This window comes from Engraulis encrasicolus, chromosome 6 (assembly GCF_034702125.1).
Source record: "Engraulis encrasicolus isolate BLACKSEA-1 chromosome 6, IST_EnEncr_1.0, whole genome shotgun sequence".
NCBI classification, from domain to species: Eukaryota; Metazoa; Chordata; class Actinopteri; order Clupeiformes; family Engraulidae; genus Engraulis; species Engraulis encrasicolus.
The window spans coordinates 45,032,435-45,053,712 of record NC_085862.1 but is presented as its reverse complement, the minus strand read 5'-3'; the positions used below and the strand labels follow the sequence as shown (position 1 = coordinate 45,053,712).

The following is a 21,278-nucleotide window of genomic DNA, read 5'->3' as shown; positions in this document are numbered from 1 at the left end:
TCTGAAGACTGCATGAGAGAGGGAAAAATATGTAAGTCAGGACTATGATGATGATGTTATAACTTTAAATGCATGTTACTATTTAGATCTCACAGAATTGTTATTTGGCATTGGGATTTCCCTGTACGAAAATCAACCATGGTTTTGCTGTAGTAAGCATGGTTTTACCATGGTATGTCATGGTTACTCTAAGTACTCTGACCCAACCATAGTATTACTATGGCTTATCCATGTTGTTTTTGGGTGACCATGAAAACCGTGGTTCCTGACCAACAATGGCACATGGTTATTCATGCTTTTCATGGTCTTTTTTAGCTTGGTTTGTGACAATGGTTGGTTCGTCACAAACCATGCTAAAAAAAACATGATTAATTGTGGGTTTCATGGTTACCCAAAAAAGCTTGTTCGCTGCCGAGGTGTAATGGTTGGGGAGTTGGACTGAAGATCACAGAGTTGCAGGTTCGAATCCCACCTTTACCTCTCCCTACCATGGCTGAGGTGCCCTTGAGCAAGGCACTTAACCCCACATTGCTCCAAGGACTGTCACCAATATGTGCATTGGATAAAAAAGCGGCAGCTAAGTGTAATTTAATGAATAATTATAAACTGTGGTAAAACCATGGTTAGTTTTCAGAGTAGAGTAGAGTAGAGTAGAGTATCGTTTATTGATCCCAGGGGGAAATTAAGGTGTCAAGTAGCATACACGCATACATAAATAAAGACATTGCTCACAAGACATTACACACATACTTAGACATAAAATAACCATATATAGCTCACTGTTACACACATACTTAGACATAAAATAACCATATATAGCTCACTGTTACATACATTTGCCCAGGCATATCTCTCACACTCTCTCACTCACACACAAACACACACACACACCTAAAATAATAATAATAGAATAAAGTGTCCACAGTGTCGCATGTGCCTTAGCTGAGTGGCACATAGAAGCCAGGACAAGTGGCCAGTAAAGTGTCAAGTAAAGTGTCCCTTAGTGTCCATAGTCTCTCTGCCTAGTACAGTGTCATTGTATTCCTTGGGGGCAAAGAAAGCAAAGAGAGATGGAGGGTATCACACGTCGCCAGCAGTGTCCCCCCCCCCCCCCCCCCCACCCCCCCAAAGTGTACAGAGTGTCACATGTGCCTTAGCGAAAGTGGCACCTAAAAACCAAGACAAAAAGACCAATAAAGTGTCCAGGAGTGTCAGTAGTCTCTCGCATAGAGCAAAGTCCCTTGTATTCTTTAAATAAAACCATAGAGTAAAACCATGGTTAATTTTATATAGTTAAACCATAGTCAAACCATGATTGAACCATGGTAAAAAGAAACTGTGCTGAACCATGCTCAAAAAAACATGAAAACCATGGTTTACCATGGTTGATTTCCGTAAGGGTCAGCTTTGGGGATGTTGTGCTTATATTATAAAACTGTCTTAACACCATCTATTCTGCTGAGACATAAAATGGAGTTATCACTTTCACTTTTCGTGATACATCATCTGTATTTATCAGAAATGATTATGAATGGTTAAGTTTATAGAATCACTATGTATTATAACTGATAGTATGGCATGGCATTTTATGACTAAGCACTGTAAAGGCAACAAGCGGAGTGAAACCATATGCTGTCTGGATTGTCTTAAACAGTTGCATTGTGTTGCACAGTTGCATCTGTTGTTACATTTACATTAATTATTTTCAGTGGTCGGTGGCAAAGACAATAGTGTAAGACAAAAAGGTCATCAAGTGCTGCAAAAGCTTTATGTTTTAAAGTTAATATTTGTGTTAATATTTATATGACAACAGTGGCTGTAAAGGATGTCACACTTTTATTGTATTAAATGTTTAAATGTCAATGAAATATATAAGCATGATGTAAATAAACTCCATATCTCTTCCATCAGTGTTATGAATTTCATTCAGATACATGTTTGGACAGTACACATAATATCAACTTGCCAAGGATTCTGTTACTTGAATTTCTCCTCATACTGTATAGCTATTAGTGAGCGACAAAAACAAACAGAAACGTTGAAAGATTGCCAAGAACATCAGGTGTGTCATAAAAGATAAAACAAGGCCCCTGTTAGAAACTTGGGTAACACTTTATTTTAGGGATACATCTGTTAGCACTAATACATACAATATTAATGCCTGTGTAAGTAACTTGTAAGGCATATAGCAAAATCAGACAGTTGTTGGAAATGTCTTGTTCATGCACAATAAGGGATTTATTACCAATATAACCTTAGTAAGGACCTAGCAGACCTAGATTTCTATTTATGAGTAAGCAGTAAGGACCAGAATACAATGTGTATAAGTTCCTGGTACACTGTGTGAACAAACCCTAAACAGTGTGAAAACAGGTGTGGAATAAGGGTCCCTATTCTGAAGTGAGGCATTGGTCAGCCCAGATGGCTTAGGGCCCCCCAACATGATCTCCAAAAATTCCGTGCTCCTGGACACGGATGTTAAGGACACAAAATCCGAGTCCAGGAGCACGGATTTTGACAAAATTCTGTGCTCCTGGATACAGAATTATTTTCCGTGATGGACACACAGAAGTGCTCTCTCTATACTCCCACAGCTCTATGTTTCCACAGTCTTGTGTTTTCTCAGGATTTTTCTAATTTCAAAAAACATTTCTTACTGACAGGTTAGGGTTAGGGATTGTTTTGGTCTGGGCACAGCTAGTTTTCTTTCATTCATTATATGAATTTGATAGCCTAGCAACCAACTGTAAAAGATATTTCTTTAATGAGAGGTTAAGGTTAGGGAATGTTTTGGTCAGGGCACAACTTAAATTGCTATAGCATTATTTTGTTTATCATTAGAAAATACATACCAAATGCTAATCCTAGAGTTAACACAGTGCTGTGGTAATAGCACTTCCGTGTGCCCATCACGGAAAACAATTCCGTCCAAGAGCACGGAATTTTGGCAAAATACGTGCTCCTGGACACGGATTTTGTGTCCTTAACATCCGTGTGCAGGAGCACGGAATTTTTGGAGATCAGGCTGGGCCTCCGCACTACCTACGGCCCCTACTCAACCCAGCCCCCCTTTGGGAAGCAAAGTGTAAAAGTTACTCTGGTCCTGCATTAGTCTAAACAGATATGTATCACACTTTTTCCACTTGGTGCTGGAACAGGTTACAGGAAGCATTATATATAAAAAAATTGGACGTAAACTTCTCAATGATGGTGGGGTGGTGAGATGTCATTTTTTCATACACCAATTAGTTTTAATTGCAATAACCCTACAATAAATGTAGAATATAACGATGAGTAATAGTTTGGAAGCGAAACTAAGCTATTCCTTTGTGATAAATAAGTTAAAGTTTGAGAAGCTTAGCTTCAAGAAGTGCAGTGCATGATGGGTATGCCCTTAGTCAGAAATGCAATGCATGGCCAATGTAGCAATGATAATATTTCTGTTGTTACGAACATGGCAAATTGTTTGGATAACAACTAAATTCCATGAGTGAGGGGAGGAGCTAAGGACTTAGGTAGGCTCGGAGCCGGGTAGATTGTCTCAGAGAATCTCTAAGGGACAACGTTCACACTGATTGGTTCCCATTGTAGCCAGTTAGCTTTGCATGCATACTGCAGTAACTATGGAGTGTCCACTAGTTGGCGAGCGTCGGTAAGTCCTTCATGTGGGAAAATGTATGAAATGGAAAGGGGAACCCATATGCTAAATACACTGCTACTGCGATTTCCAGTCACACATATCATCAACAAAACATTCCTGGTAAGCACTATGACTGTTGTTTAACAATAGGCTGTATTGACAAATCGTTCAGGTGTGTAGTTTTACAGCAGGTTAGAAGATTTCAACCTGTACTCGCTAGCATCCCGCTAATGTTTATGGGTTTGGCCCCATAAAAATTGAGCTTTGTGACCCAGTATATAATAATCTAGTGGCGCAAAATAAAAATAAACTTTTTATTTCTAGCTTCGAACTTAATATTAATATTTCAGGACAAAAAATTATTTAAAAAATCACAAAAATTATAATGGTAGAAAACTCCATTGACACCCATTCATTTTGCACTTAGGTAGGATTAGGGTTAGCCAGTTGTGGCTAGTAGCTAGTTCCGTGAGTGAACACCCCCTGGTTGTCTGTATGCCTAGATTGTGTACCCATCATGCACTGCACTTCTTGAAGCTGTTCTCAAACATTAACTTATTTATCACAAAAGAATAGTTTAGTTTCGCTTCAAAACTATTATTCTAATATCCTGCATTCATTTCGGGGTTTTTACTATTAAAACTCAGTGGTAGGCCTACATGAAAAAAATCACCAACCCACCATCATTGACGAGTGTACGTTCAATCCTTGCAATATAAAGGCTCCTGTTACTTATCACTATTGTGATTAAGAGAAAGCTAGACATTACAGCTGAATAACAATTAGTTTTATAAAGTATTCTTACACTTTGCTGATCAGGGGGTGCTATCTAGTACGGGCCTGGGTGGTGTGGGGGCCCTAGGTAATGAGGGGGACTTTGGTAATGAGGGAGCCCTAAACCATCTGGGCTGAGCAAATAGAATAGGGACCCTTATTCCACATCTGTTTTCACACTGTTCAGGGTTTGTTCACACAGTGTGTCAGGAGATTATACACATTGTATTCTGCCACTTACTACTTACTAATAAATAGAAATATAGGCTTACTGGTCCTTACCAAGGTTATATAAGTAATAAATCCCTAATTGGGCATGAACAAGACATTTGTGAATACATGCTTAACAACTTTCTGATTTTGCTTAGTACATGCCTTACAAGTTACTTACACAGGCATTAATATGTTATGTATTAGTGCTAATAGATGTATCCCTAAAATAAAGTGTTACCAAAATGGGCTGTTACCAGAATACCAATGACAAAGTTACAATGCATTGCTGAAGCCTATATGGTGTCTGTTGTAGCACTAGTCCCAGAGAGAATACAAGACTAGAATAAGAAATCGATCTTACAATTTTTGCCAGTACTATGTTAAGTTTTTCAATGGCCAACACAGCGTTCCAGTGGCGGAACAGTGAACTTTATGAGGCTACCAGAAACTCACATAGTGTGGATCAATCTGGATGTTGAATGAACAATAGTCCCCCAAAAATTGTTGTGGCTAGGCTGACAGCAGGGAAACTTAATTTTTTTTCTCCACGGAGGCGGGGCGTCAGCTAAACGTGAGGCCACAAGCACAAGTGGAGGAAAGGAGTCTGCATATTTGAATGTACCCATTGATGAGCAGAGTGGACTGGAAATGGAAATCACGATATTTTAGGTGTTCAACTTTTGTTTCATACTTGTGGTGGTGATCATGTGACAAGTACACACTCTATTCATTTGTATGTGTCAACAATGGACACTTGGTAATCTTGTTTTGACTTAGCCTAGCGAGCCAGACCCGTACAGCAAAAAGCTGCACAGGGGTCTAGGTGAGCTGGGAGAGAGTGTGGGGGGGATAAACGGTTGTCTTGGCACTCAACGTCACGCAGTAGGATGGTGGAACAACCAATCCCCACACACTTTCAGAACGTACACGCGACACGCCCCTTTGTAGGTGAATCGGCAACTCCGAGCCGTCGTAGCAGTGAATGCGTGTGATCACCACAGCCAGAGCCATACAGAGAACAGAGTTACGCGATTGGAGGACCAGGACTTAAATTGCAGCCCCGCCTTTCAGCGAGATAAGGTTGTTCCTAAAGCGGCTGTCTTCCCATAGACTCAACATAGAACAACCACATTAACAGCCAAAAATAAGGACTAACGAACTATACTGCGGGGTAATCACCACAAATGTGTAAACTATCAACTGTCTCGGTGGTGATAATCACAACAGTTTTACCACCTGTGATGTTTATCTGAAGTTATTACTACGAACAGCAAGTCTTGTCATATTCCCTGCATTGCATCACATTGCATTTGCTGTGTGCTACACCCACTACTAGGAACTAACATTCGCAACGCTGAGCAGTACTGAGAAGCTAAAACAGCTAATTTTGCTAATGAGGAAGTTGGCCCTAGCAGACAGCGGAGATCGCCTGACTCTGTTCTCTGTATGGCTCTGACCACAGCCACAAACAAGTTTCCTAATAAATCGTGTTTTCACTTACACAGTTCAAAAATGCCTCGTTTTCAACCACACGGCCCTCCTTGATCAACCAGCGAAATGTTGAGCAATTTGGGGCTTGTTAAATGGTTATATTTATGATTGTTGTCAACATGGCATGTTCGGTGTTAGCTAGCTAGCTGTATACCCATAACTAATACACGGCTGGATACCTAGCTCTGTGTAATTGACGACAGGTTTGCTAGCCACTAGCTTGGTAGACTAGGTGTCATTCCCATCTATTTAGTAGGCCTAAGCTACTCAAAGACTTTCAAAGCTCCCAAATGTCTCGTTTTTAATGGCATGTGTCTTATTAGAAATTGGGGCAGCAATTTCATTCTACACCTACAGTAGTGGTCTGATAATGGCGTGTGACTATCTGGTTCTGTAAAATGCTCAAATTAGCTTACCGAGCTAGTTTAAAACATCGAATGATCAAATGGTAATGTGTTGTGATCTATTTGTGTCCGATAAGTTCATGGTGTATTATTACATCAATCCATGTCAGCCACGAAATGTATTATCATCCAGGCTTTTTAAATTAATTAAACACTTTCGTGCTGTACGTAGCACGGAGGCCACCATGTTTCTTCTTAGAAAGTTTCCTGTTTACTAGATAGCCCGGCCCCCCTCGCGATTTGATTGGACCTGTCATCGGATAACTTTCAGCCTCGCTAAACGACCGGGGTCCGCTAGACTGCCCCCGGGAGCAAATTCAATTTGCGGTCGATAGGGGCGTCTAGATTTCTAGGCTAGTTTTGACTTGACATGAAGCAAGAATATTGTTGCACTGAAGATGTATAGAGCAAAATAAACAGGTGCATGGATGCAAATGGAACTGTTCAAAAATGAGTTTTACGAATCTACACTCACTTTTGAATTATGACTTCACAGTCCATATTATTTCTCTGCAGCAGCTGAACTAGCATGTCTCTGCGATTGTGGGTGGACCTTTTCCAGGATCAAGCTTAGACATTTTTGGGCAAATGATGGAGCATTGAGTCTAAAGATCACTTCTTGTCTAGTTGAGTGCCCTCCATTGACATTTAATGTTTTTAACATAACCTACCTTTGGAATCCAAGAATGTTTTCTATCAAGGCCTTAGAATTACCGTAGATTACATAATTGGTGAGAGCATGCAAACACGCTCGGTTTTGAAATGTACAAGCAAGACAACAGCAAGCATAATATTTACCTCCACCAAGGAGGTTATGTTTTTGGTTGCGTTGGTTTGTCTGTCTGTCTGCTTGTTTGTTTGTCAGCAGGATAACTCAAGAAGTTATGCACAGATTTGGATGAAACTTTGTGGAGTTGTTGGCAATGACCAAAGGAACAAGCGATTTAATATTGGTGCTGATCCGGATTACGAACCAGAACCAGGATTTTTTTTTAAAATTCTTCACCATTGCTAGCCTAGAAATCTACATGCCCCTAGTGACCTCAAATGGGACAGGGCGAATTTTGACATTTCAGTTTCTAACTCCACTAAAAGAAGGCAGAAAGACTAAATAAAAAAATAAATAAATAAATAGGTGCATTTCTAGTTCAAAACTAATTCTAGTTTATCAAAACATAGGACTAAAACAACAAAGCATAGAGATGGCCTTGTGGTGTTGAATTAATTGAGATGCACAGTCATGCCGTATCCCTCTGTAGGCTACCAAGAGATTGTGTGCCTATGAAACTATGCAAATGACTGTCTGTGTCCTTATAGAGTCTCAGCAGAGCTGGCATTACTCATACTGTGGTCAATACAGGCTGGCAATATTACTTCGGTAACACACTCTATCTTTAAGGGGCAGCTAAAATGAATAGCATTTCTCCACTTACTCAGAAGGTAAGGAAATCTGTACTCTACATGCAATAAAATACAATAATGTTAAAAGAAAACTTCTACAACAGCAGCTGCTATATAAATGAAAATGAATTTCCATCCATCATCAATGTGACAGGTGTTGGGACGGAGGGTGTGGCGTCTAAGCATCTCTGTGCTGATATGCTTCATCTTCACACAATGTAAGTAGTTGAACAATGAAATACGGTTCGCGTTTAACCCCAAAAATACAAAATAATAATTGAAAATTGTTTTAATTCTTTTTTCTTTTTTTTTTTTACTGTGTTGTGATGTTGTATGTGATATGGATCGCCCTGGATCTGAAATAAAGAAATTAACTAAAGTAGTTGAACAATGAAATACAGCTTTTAACCTGTTATAACAAGTCATTGTGCATTACTAAAGGCCCTCTGTTATGTCATAGTAGAGTAATACTATGTTAATTAACCTTTCAATGACTATTACAGTGTGCCACTGGTGGTACAGCATGCATTAAGGGGCTACACCCCTGAACATATATAAAAATACAAAATAATAATTGGAAACATTACAACAATTCAGCAATACAACAATTCAGTCATGGTTGAGCGGTTAGGGCGTCAGACTTGCATCCCAGAGGTTGCCGGTTCGACTCCCGACCCGCCAGGTTGGTGGGGGGAGTAATCAACCAGTGCTCTCCCCCATCCTCCTCCATGACTGAGGTACCCTGAGCATGGTACCGCCCCACCGCACTGCTCCCCATGGGGCGCCACTGAGGGCTGCCCCCTTGCACGGGTGAGGCATAAATGCAATTTCGTTGTGTGCAGTGTGCAGTGTTCACTTGTGTGCTGTGGAGTGCTGTGTCACAATGACAATGGGAGTTGGAGTTTCCCAATGGGCTTTCAGCAATATTACTTGGGCATGAGTATATTTTATACTCTTTCCTTACACATTTTTGACCAACTAAATTAATAAAATAAGATACAATTGTACAAATTAAATCCCAGTACGAATAATTATGATGGTTGTCAGATATAGGTATAATAGCTGAAGGTCTTTTTTATACTGTAAATAGCACAATAGCCTTTAACATGGGTGATTTGCACATCATGACTCCATGACTTGAGTCATGCTCAAGGGATGTGAAACTTTTGTCTCATTTGAGAGAAAAACAACACACTTTGGATTAATCCCAATGCCACAAATAAGACGCTTTGAAAAAATCCTGAGCACTATCTTGTATCTACAGTCCTCTTGATGAAGGTCTAGGAAATGTAATATAGGCCTAGGTTAAAAAAACATGGTAAAAATGGCCACATATATCCCAGTAATATTAATATGCAGATATACATATGGAATATTATTATGTGGATGAGTCAAACATTCTCTTCACATTTGTGGACACATAAATGGGGATATCCCGTATCTCCTATATTAAAATGTGAACTAGAAAATTCCCTCAGACAGTGCTAAGGGTCCTGTTTGATAGAACATTTGAGTCTATTCTGCAATGGTGAAGAATCTTTTTCAAAAAATTCTGGATCCGGATTGATCACCAACAACATCTAATGACATGTTCCCTTGGTCATTTCCAACAACTCCATAAAGTTTCATCAAAATCCATTCATAACTTTTTGAGTTATCCAGCTGACAGACAAACAGACAGACAAACCAATGCGACCGAAAACATAACCTTGGCGGAGGTAATAAAATGATTTACATATAAATGCAACATGTATTAGCATAATAACAGTATATATGTAGGTACATGTGGAGGAGTCAAGTATTTTTTATACATTAAAGGGGTATGCCACTATTTTGGGACTTAATACAGTTACAATCGTTGCATGTCGCTAAGCTAGTGAAAGTCAATGGATCCGTGTAGTATGTAGCATGCTACACGGATCCATTGACTTTCACTAGCTTAGCGACATGCTCCCTCTTTTAACTTGTCTTAAAGCAAGACAACAGCTTACATGAAAAATAAGACACTTTACCACCTTTATAAACCCTGGCCAACGATTTTAACTGTATTAAGCCCCAAAATAGTGGCATACCCCTTTAATGTTAGTTAGTTAGTTAGAGCTTTATTTGTCCCCGTGGGGCAATTGTTCTTGCATTTCACTCGCTGGCACAATACACATAAGACACAGTGAGACATATAGCAGACAAGCACATATAACATAACAATGTAAAATCACATTGATCCACATACAATAAATAAATAAACAGGACAAACAGTGTCAGACGCGAGAGAACGCAGGGCAGCCACTGTGCAGCGCCCGGAAGTGTGCTGTAGGGATATATTGCATTAAATACATGTAAATGCATGTCCTATACAATAAGCACATTTATGGACATGTTGCATTTTTGAACGGGATATGTGAATGCAGGCATATGATACGATGATACTTTATTGTCAGTTTGCACTGAAATTCAGTTTGCATCCCTGAGCAACACTCGTTAAGACGAAACAGAATACAGAAAACAGAAAAGCATAGGCCTACACAATAACATCACATCACAAGACTATTGCACAGCTGACAAAACAAAAGACACAGGCCTATGTACAGGCAAACATACATACATACATGCATACATACATATATTACATGCAACCCACATAACTTGAAGATAATACCACCATGAAGTAATAAATACTACTGATTTAACAAAAGAATTGATTGATGTATGAAAGCATGTTCAAGTCTGTTGCGGTTAAAGCGGGGAACTCTGAAACGCCTACTTGAGGGTAATGGCTGATATTCTTGGTAGAGAGTGTGTGTGATATCTGTAGAGATGCATGTGGCCAGTCGGAGCATACTTTTATTATGGGCTTCCTGGAATAGGTTTGCTATGGGCAGCCCAATGATCTTAGATATGATATAGTAGTATAATGAATAAAATATATGTGTAAATATGTTGCATGTCCTGACTATTTATAGGCCTATCCCCAAAATGCGGTGTGTCTGGGACACTGGTTTCCCCCGACTGCTCATCCACAAATATTTCATGTGAAGGTTTGAGCATGTGGAGGACGTATTTGCACCAAATCTTTTGTCCTGACACAAATTACAGGTTACATTTATAAGTTAAAGGTGCATCAACTAATTATGGTTTTGAGGCTGACACTTTCAACATGGCGACTTTTTGTTTGTGAGATGTTTTGTTTGCTTTTTTTTGGAGAGCGGAGGCTTTTTATTATTTTTGAGACAGGACAGTGGAGGATAGACAGGAAACGAGTGGGGAGAGAAAGATGGGGAAGGTTCTGCAAATGACCCGGGCTGGTGCCCAGCCGTTAGAACCATGGTTGGGCCACGAGATAACTTTTGAGTGGGTGGACGGATTAGCACCAAGTCTTGTGGGCAAACCCTCTTTAATAGGTACTTATTACATTTTGAAGGCCTCAAATGGGCCAAATGCCAGTAATTACAACATGAGCCAACATGAACATTAGGAATTTCAGAGATATACAGGTAATATGTATATTACATTTTTTTTTTTTCGGAAATCTGACAATACTTATACATCCATTGCAAAGCAGCAGAATGGTTTGATTAATAGTATTAACAAGGTATTGTGATGTCTGTTTGTCTGCCTGCCTGTCAGACAAGGCAGTGTTTTGGGTCACCTGAGGGTAGTGCCAGAGAGGTTCTATGGGTACGACGAGAGACTCCACTCCACTCGCGACTCCACTCGCGACTTTCCCGGGTGGTACTGCACTCTAGGGGCGCCAACGGAAGAGTTCGCTCGACAGTGCCCCTAGCTGCAGGCATGGGTCGAAGAGCGAGTGGAGCAGCTGTTTGTAGACCGGCTGTAGTGTCAAACATACACACACACATCAGGCATTGGTCAGGTGGCCAGATTGTCATCTCTGACTGATCTGGTTTAGAATGCACTGACTCCTTATGGCACTACCTTTGGCAGTTCTTCCATCCATCAGTATGTGGGCCTTGTTAAGCTATAGCATGGTCATACTTGCTTTCTCTGCCAGGCGTGGTCTTGCAGTCTGCTAAGGGCTTCAACTGTTCTGAGCCAAACTCAGAGTCTCTCCTGAGTGCCCTCCAGGAGAACGTGTTGAACCGGAGTGTCATCCGGCCTGTCCGAGACCCATCACAGCCCGTCATCATACAGTTCTCCTTCATACTCTACGGCATCATGGGAGTGGTAAGCAAAACCGCTTGAAATCATCAGGTGTTTTTTCAATCTTAACCCATTGTGTCCTGGAGACACATATACGCTGAATTCAGGTTCTTGAGATTTGAGCTGTTTTATTAAAAATGTGGGTAAGCTAGAGCTTGATGAACACATTCTAAGGCAAAATGAGGGTCCTAGTTTTTAAACGTGACTCATTTCATGTGCTTCAGAGGCTGAGATATTTAGGATTTAATAGGTAGAGGGCACCTTTTCCCAAAAAGGGCTTAGGACAAAATGGGTTAAAGTAACCCTGCTGTTAAACCTCAGATTGTATAAAATCCGTGATACTTGTGGTCAATTTGACCCCAGCCACTTAAACGTTTACAAAATCAGAAGAAACCAGAACTTTGGCATATGTTTATATCTCAGATATTTAATGTTACTCTGTTGGACACATACAAAGTCCATGAACTGTCCATATCATAGCACCCCCTGCCCCCCCAACACACCAAAAAACCTAACATCAAATTGACCCCAAGGAACACGGATGTGTTAGGAAAAATATTTTTGTCAAAATTTCACTTTTTTCACATTTATTCAGATGTTAAACATTGAATGGGGTCAAATAGACCCCAAGGACAATAGGATGGTTAAAGCAATGCAAAGTCATTATACTGTATAATATTTTGAAAGTACCTCGATCTTTTGCTGTCATCCATGAGCTAAAACAGCTATAGGCAAGCTTAGAAGAACTGAATTGTAGGTTAAATTCAAACGAGAGACAATGACATTTCCAATCTATCTGTTAATGAATGAAGACGATCACTTAGTTTTGCCTGAAATGCACAACTAATTCCAAAATCTCACAGTGTTGTTTTATCTATCTACATAGGATGAGAAGGCACAACTGTTAACAACCCTCATTTGGATACATATAGTAAGTATTGTATACATATAGTTAGTCAGCCCACTAATGTTTTATGAAAGAAAATAATTTTGAGACATGGGTTAACTGTTTTTTTGGAGAGATACTGTATGGATATGTGATGATCCATTGTGCTGAATCGTCCAGGGCTAACATTCTCGAAACCTTCGTTGCTAACTAAGGTAGCAACTAACGACCCAGCTGCGACAAAACTGTTTCTGGAACACTTCGTTAAGACTTACAAAGTACCAATGTTTACAAGTAATGTAGTTAGTCGTTCGTCCGATGTTGGTGCGAACGACTCAGGTGTTCCTGCAAAACGAAGTAGGAGCTGTTCGTTAGTACTACTGTCGGAATTGGAACGAATAGCATGGTTAGCTAGTTCACCTTTGTTTTGGGAAGCACGTCACTCTTGCTCGTGGTTTGGGGCGGGTTCAGGCAGAGTTCAAGCAACATCGATCGATTACTGCCACCAAGTGCACAAGCCTCCGACCCACACTACACCAAATGTCTAGTCATGTTACGAACAGGGCTGAAAAAAACCCCACCAACACAATATTCAAACAGGGGACAAAAATATTGTCCAAATATAGTAGGAAATTATATGTTTCACTATCGTGCTTCACGAGCTCCGATCAATCAAAGCTGTGCCAAAAAAAGAACCGTTTGATTACCATCGGGATTTGAACCCACACCAAAAGCAGCATCTCGCATGAATGTAGATTATTTAATTGCTCACATATCTCCACACATAACAAAGCCAATAGCACATTTTGATTAAACTCCAACAAGCATAGGCTACATGGAAATACATGTAGCCTATAAGTTGCCATTGCGAAATGCGCTGTTCACTATTATTTTTAAAAGGCACCAGTGTGCGGTGATCCTTCTTGTAGGCCTATTCCTTGCATTGTAGGCTATGCCTTAGTCCACAAGAACTCCAAACTACATCGTAGGCTACAACAAGTTCAAAAAATGGACATTATGCAACTGCCCTAGTATGTTGAAATAGTGCGTAATGGGAAGGCACTCGGAAAGGCGAGTGTGATGAATAGGACACTTCTTCGCGTTACTAGGTCTTATAGTATTCATATTCTTCTTTTCATTTCAATTCTACTATTGTAATACAAGTCTGTCACAAGTAGCCGGCCAATAGGCTACTGTTAAAGCAAATGTTGTTTCAGCAGTGAGCACACTCCAAATAGCGCCATGGCCCATGGCGCACAAAGTGCAGTGCAGTCAGGGGGATCAGAAAACAACACAATGCAGTGTCATTCTTTCTCTATCTGTGTGAATTGGGCCATCGTTTTGTGTTTTTGTAAAATACAGGTGAAAAGCAATTTGACTTGGCCTTAATGTGACTGCGTGCGTGGCTACGAGGCAAAGACTCTCGGATGCCAGAGCTCCACAAGCGCGCCCAACAGCACGCGTGGATCGGCCACTTTACGCACACACACAGAGGTTGGATAAACAGTTGCGCAGAGGAATAGGCACCTGCGTTTAATGTAGGCCTATCTTACTGAGGGAATCGAAATCTTGTCACACTGAAAATGCCTTCGCGCTTACCATTCACCGCCCATTGCTCTTCATCGATGGTGATGTGTAGACCGACATTTGGTTATTGCATTTAATGGGGTGGATTTTGGGGATATGATTGTGTTAACAGGTCTTTTCCGACGTTGAAGGACTTTGAATGTGCCATGTTTACAGACATTAACGGCCCCTTCCATAGGTCCCTTCCTGCGGGTCTTTATGTACAACGGCAATAATGGCAGTTCCACCCGCTTACGTTGCGCGTAAAGACGCGTGCAGACTGGAAAATTAAAGAAACATTCTGATATGTTTTATTTATTCTCAAGCGTAATTTCAGTTATCATTTCAAGCAGCATTAACTGCAATCTGCCTGGCCATGACCTGTTGAAAGTGTTGCGTTGCCCATGAGCGTGAGAATGACTTCGCTTGCCGTTCTGGAAAAAAGATGTGATGGGTGGTTATTATATTCACCGGGGATTGAACTCACGCCTCCGATAAGGAAATATCGTGTATGAATTTCCGACATTCTAACCACTCACCCACCAACCGTGCTTCCATATTAGTGGTAGGCTATAGCGTACAATATTAAACATTATATGCAAAACCTACAAATAATACATGGTGGATTGTAATGTCGCATTTGGTAATTGCAGTTGAAGAGGGGTGAAGTCGGGGACATGATTGTGTTGACAAAGATTTGTGGACTTTGATAGATGTATAGCCTGAATTTGACAGGCACTGTGTGGTACAGCGTCACTGCTTTGCGACAAATGCACCCGAGCTGAGGCGAGACACTCCGAGCATTTCCGACAACTTCATCGTGCGTCTGAACTTACTTGGTTGGAATTTCATCGGACTTACTTCGTACCTACATCGGACTTTGTTGGTTTGAGGCTTTCGAGAAATCATCGTTGTTGGTTAGTTGTTGTGTCGGACTTCGTTCGTACTTACTTGGTCCGAAGGCTAATTTTGGTCGGATTCGAGAAATCCACCCCAGGTTAGTCTGGTAGAAGCAATAAATGAATTACTAGGAGCCAAAACTATGCAGAAAAACTATAAAAAGTAGCAATTTAGTAGCCTAATTATCAACTTTCAAATCTAGTCGAGACTTCATCTGACCAACAGCATGACAAGTAAGATTTCATAAACCGCATGGTTGACCTGCCTCCCTTGGTTTGCTACTGGTTGTTTGCCTGCTGTCAAAGGGGGAGGAGTTCACGTTTTTCCGGAGCGCAGAAACAATATCTTGAATGCTCCTGGCCTGACTAGAAGCAATGCTGAAGGTGTTGCGTCACGAGGAGGGCGTTAGCCTGGCTAGCAGTTCATTGGAAAGCTGCTTGATTGAACTGGGGCACTTTGGTGGGCATGTCCACTTTGACGGGCATGGGCACCTTTTGTCTCAACAGAGGTTTCCAAATGAGTTTGCACAATGGGATCCAGAGGAGTGTGGCACAAATAGAATCTCCCTCCCCCGAAAGAACTTGTGGTACCCTGATCTTCTCATCAATGAAGCGTGAGGAAATTGCTGTTTTACAACTGTCATCTGAGCCATAGTTTGGCTTGCCAAGCTAAGAATTATTATAATGTTGAGTCATTCGTCATTCAGTCTCCTGAAGTTTCAGGTATGAGTAACTATGATAGTAGCCAGAAATGTTTCCATTCAATGTAGGCTAGTAATCAATCAATAGTAATTGAACTCCGACAATGTTGACTAATTACTTCAAATACTTGCGTCAGCAAATGTAATTCCTTGCTTGATCATGTCTCAGTGATCTCAATTTCAGTGATGTGAAAACACGTGCCAGAGAAATAACATTTGTTGCCGACTTATTGTCCTTTCTGCTCTATGGCAGCATGGAAGCAAACACAGGACCAGAAACCTACTTTGTGTACCTACATAGCGATGGGACTGTAGACGACTGGCTTCCGGTGAGAGTAGTCAGCTCCTGCAACATGGATATCTATACGTTCCCTTTCGACACTCAGAACTGCTCCTACGCCTTCAATTCCTACTTACACAATGGTAAGGTGCGTGCAACACATAGCCTACAGTACACACACACACACACACACATGCATAATACACACATGCACACGCATGCGCGCGCACACACACACACACACGCACACAGCCACAAATACAGTAAATGAACACACATTCAGTTAACAATAAAACATGCTCACAACTTCACCTGTCAGTGGGAAAATGGCTCATTCCATCTTTTTTTTGCAGCGGATCACGTTCAGTTGGTTCTTGAAGTGCCCATTGAGACGATCATAGACTGGACAAACTATTACATGTCAAGGAAGGGAGAATGGGTAGTCCAGGACATCACCGCATACGAAGACAACAAAAACGGCTCCAATGAATGGAATCATATCTACGCTAATGTATGTGTGTATATGAGGAAGACAGCCAGACCTATGTCTACGTTTATGTCAATGTCTACGTATGTCTATGTTTGTGTTAATGTGTATGGGCCAAATTGTCCCAATCAACACATCGGACACTAATGTGTTTGGACAGTGCTGTCTTTTATGTACAAAAAGACTAACTTAAAATGTTGGTGAAATAATATAGTTTGACTATTAATTAATTAAAGGAACAGTCCACCCATTTTTGATTTTCACATATTTGCAGTATTTCCAAGCATTATTCATGAATGTGCATATCATTTTCTTCTCAGTGTTTTCAGTAGGCCTACTTAGAGTTATTGAATCAGAATTATTAGCATAGCTTAGCATAATCACTGGAAGTGGATGGGGGCAATAGCATCAAGCCACAAGTTATCACAGGACGGGATTAAATAGCTGATTTGCACTCTGGTGAATTTTAACTTAATTTTTAAGTAGTTTATAAGTACATTTGAAGATGTTTTGTTTGCCCCCATAGACTTGCATTGCTACGCTTAATTTGGCTGTACCGTTTAAATAGGCAATATAGCCAAAAATGATACGCACATTCTTGAATAATGCTTGGAAATACTGCAAATATGTGAAAATCAAAAAAGGGTGCACTGTTCCTTTAAGAACCATATTGCTTGTATTCATATGGGTATGCCATGTGTGCTGTAGGGTGCTGTGTAGACCCTAGTAACACATGGGAAGCATTTTCAATATCTTACTGTGGCGCTTTTAAGTAACGACAAAGAAACCATGCTGTAGTTGCACAACTGTATTTGCTTTTTCTACTTTTCAAACCTTACCTAGAACATTCACATCAGGACATTGGTTCTATGCTCTGTTATATTCTAAACAATAACTATTATGACTGCTTTTCTTCTAGTTGATCCTGAAAAGGCACCCCACCCTGTACGTGGTGAACCTGCTGGTACCAAGCTGCTTCCTCATCAGTTTGGACCTCTTCAGCTTCGCCCTGCCCCCTCAGAACGTGGACCGGTCGGCCTTCAAGATGACCCTCATTTTGGGCTACACCGTCTTCCTGCTCCTCATGAATGACCTGCTGCCTGTCACTGGAAACACCATACCACTTCTAAGTAAGTTGAATTAAATTACTTCCTCAACTGTGAAGTCCTTCAGAAAATATCATATCAGAACCATTCTGGTCATCTTCCAGAATTTATTTATTCTTTTTTATCCAAATTGCAATACTCGGTTGCAAGTTTATCAGTAGATCAGTAGTGATACTGGTACTCTCGCAATTCTGCTCTGTGTGCACTGGTTTCACTTCTCTCCTCAGATGTGTTCTTCTCCATCTGTCTGGCTCTGATGGTGGCCAGTCTTCTGGAGACCATCATCATCACCAACGTCCTGCACAACTCCCATAACTACCCTGACGTGCCACGCTGGCTTAGGTTCCTCGCCATAGACCTCCTGGCCCGCCTGGTTTGTCTGAGCAGGAAGACACCAGACGACAAGGACACTCAGTCAAAAAAATCAGGTACCCTTAATAAACCATGCTTAAATGAAATTACAACATTGTAAAGTAACATTATTCATACTTTGGGCATCATATTAAGTGTCAAAAGGGCTTACAACAATAAAGGCTCGAAAGATCTTCAGGTGTCATTCCTCTTTTTCTAGTTGAGGCTCCTCCCCAACGTCCCAATGTGACTGAGCCTGAGCTGGTCCATCAGGAGCCCTTTGGGAGTCTGCAGAGGGAGCTTAGAGCCATCCGGCAGCACATGGAGAAGAGTGCGGCCACCCAGCAGGTGTCAGAGGACTGGATCCACATCGCACAGGTGGTGGACCGCTTCCTGTTCTTCATCTACCTCATCTTCATCTCCACCAGCTTCATCACCATATTGGTCATGTGGACCAATTAGTTGTCTGAAGACTGCATCAGTGAGGGGTAATAAGAAAGGTCTATGATGATGATGTTTTGACTTTATATACACAGGGTACTATTTAGATCTCACATAATTGTTATGAAGCATCGGGATTTCAGCTGGCTGTTATGATATTGTAAAACTATGTCTTAACACCATCTATTCTACACTGTAAACCCGGATAAGTTAATAGAACGTTTTGAGTACATGAACTGAAATTTTTAAAGGGACACTGTGCAGGAAATGGTCAAAAATGGTACTGCAACTATGCTGCTCATTGAAACTAGGCTCCCTATCAGTGATGCGCGGGCTGACCCGAAAGCAGCGGGCGCTTGCAGTTAACTGCGGTCGACCGCAGGCACGGGTTATGAAATATTATTTTTAATGAAATTCGGGTCGGGTGCGGTCGGTCAGGACCTTTGAAATGATGCCGAATTTTAAAGTAGGCTATAGGCTAGCCAATAGGCTATAGTTTACTTCAGCAGACAGGGACATTTTTTGCGAAATAGATCAAAGTTTATATGGCTGAATAACAATGATGGTGCCACGCACTCTGCAGGAGACTTAACGAGGCTCCTGCGTCGGCCGAATATGTTCTGCGCGCAACTGGTGCAGCAGGTGCAACCATTGAGTGCATTTTGAAGAACACAGAGGGTGCTCTCTAAACAGTGATTTGATGGATATAGCCTACATATTTTCTTATACAATTGTAATGGTTTCGCACTCATGTGTTGCTTACAGAGTTTGTTTTCATTTCCTGTGTCGTACCATGACTACGAGGCAATCCACTTGACGGCTGGCTCCGTCTGCTCACCAACCTACAGATTAATTTTCTCCATGTATCCAAACGACGATACAATAAACAGGTGACAGTCGGCAGTCGTCATTGCATGGCCTCGGTTCAAAAATCCAACATGTCCTGTTGAAATGCACAGCTGTCTTGTTCTTCATGCAAATTCCTTTTTTTAAGACCTTTATTGACGTGATTGTGCTTTGCCAATGACGCTAGGGTGTTCATAAAGACGCACGGCTACTTTTTTCAAAGGCGGGTCGGGAAGCGGGCCGGGTCAATATTTTTCATGAATATTTCTTGCGGGCAGGGTAAGCGGGCGGACTAGGGAAAAAAGCGGTCGGGTGTGTTTTGTTTTTTCGTCGACCCGCGCATCACTGCTCCCTATTGCCAAATTTGATCTTTACATGAAAGTTTACTAAGTAATAAACCAAATATTTTCTAGTATGGTCCAAGTACAGTCCTTTTTGCAGCTAAAAATGGCTATTTTGGGAAATTCAAAATGGCGGACCATGGAGAAGATCCCCCTTTTCATGTATGAAAAGTGCATTTTTTTCAAATCATAGGCCTAATGAATACTTAGAATGTGATGGTGGTGGTAAGTATTCATGAAAAAGGTAATATTAGTGAATGGGCAGCATGAATTCTGGAAATAAACAACTAAAAATCTCACACAGTGTCCCATTACCATTTTGATTATTACTTTTATGTAAAGATCAAATTTGGCAATAGGCAGCCCAGTTTCAATGAGCAGCATAGTTGCAGTACCTTTTTGACCATTTCCTGCACAGTGTCCCTCTAAGTTCACTTTAAAAGTTTGAGTACATCAACACACTGTGCTTAAAAAGTGTGTCATTTATCATTTCTGTTACTCATGTGTAAATTATACAACACATATCTTCACCAATACACTACCAGTACTAGTAAGACATAAAATGGAGTAATTGTTTTTACTTTTCGTGATACAGCATCTAACCTAACCATGTCTCATCTAGTTAGTATGTCAGGACATACTGTAGGCTACATGTATTCATCAGTAATGATTATGAATGATGACGTTTATAGAATCACTATGTACATAGTATACCTGATGGTATGGCAGTTTATGACTAAGCACTGTACTGTATGTCAACAGTTTATAATGAGAGCAAACCTGATGACGCACTGGGCGAAACGTGTTGTTCGCTCCGAAAAATTAAGTATGAAAAAAGAACAGTAAGCAGTGTGCGGTGTCTTTTGAATTTTGTTCATAGTTTATCATGAGAATTCATGTCTCAATCTATGCAACATTTTGAAGTGAACAGTGCATTGAACGTCTTTCTGGAGCATTAAACAAAGGAAACACATTTAATAATTCTACACATTGTAACTTAATAAATTATATGTCAATCAATATGGTCTTGAGTGTATGTTGCCTGGTGGATATTATATTCCTCCATATTGGGTGTGGTGACTTTCCTCCTTTCCCATACTACAGTACTCCCCAGATCTAAGTCATAGAGGGGAGAGACTCCCCCAACAGAATGCACAAACATGTAAAAACAGTGGGCACAGGGCCGTGGACTACTGCTAGTCTGGCTGGTAGTCCCTATAGCCAGAACCAGTTGAAAACTACTGCTTTATACCATTGCAACCTGTGCATCCTTTCAATGAGTTTGATCCTTTC

The 21,278-nt window shown here is 40.8% G+C and overlaps 1 protein-coding gene across 1 annotated transcript; it reads left to right on the top strand.

The window, feature by feature from the left end:
* The first annotated feature begins 11,384 nt into the window (after positions 1-11,384).
* Positions 11,385-18,819, top strand: LOC134451574 (5-hydroxytryptamine receptor 3E-like). The gene is given in 8 exon segments (XM_063202080.1): positions 11,385-11,414; positions 11,947-12,105; positions 15,940-16,046; positions 16,387-16,556; positions 16,767-16,910; positions 17,797-18,030; positions 18,234-18,434; positions 18,578-18,819. Coding segments are annotated over 8 exon segments (1,287 nt in total).
* The last annotated feature ends 2,459 nt before the right edge of the window (positions 18,820-21,278 follow it).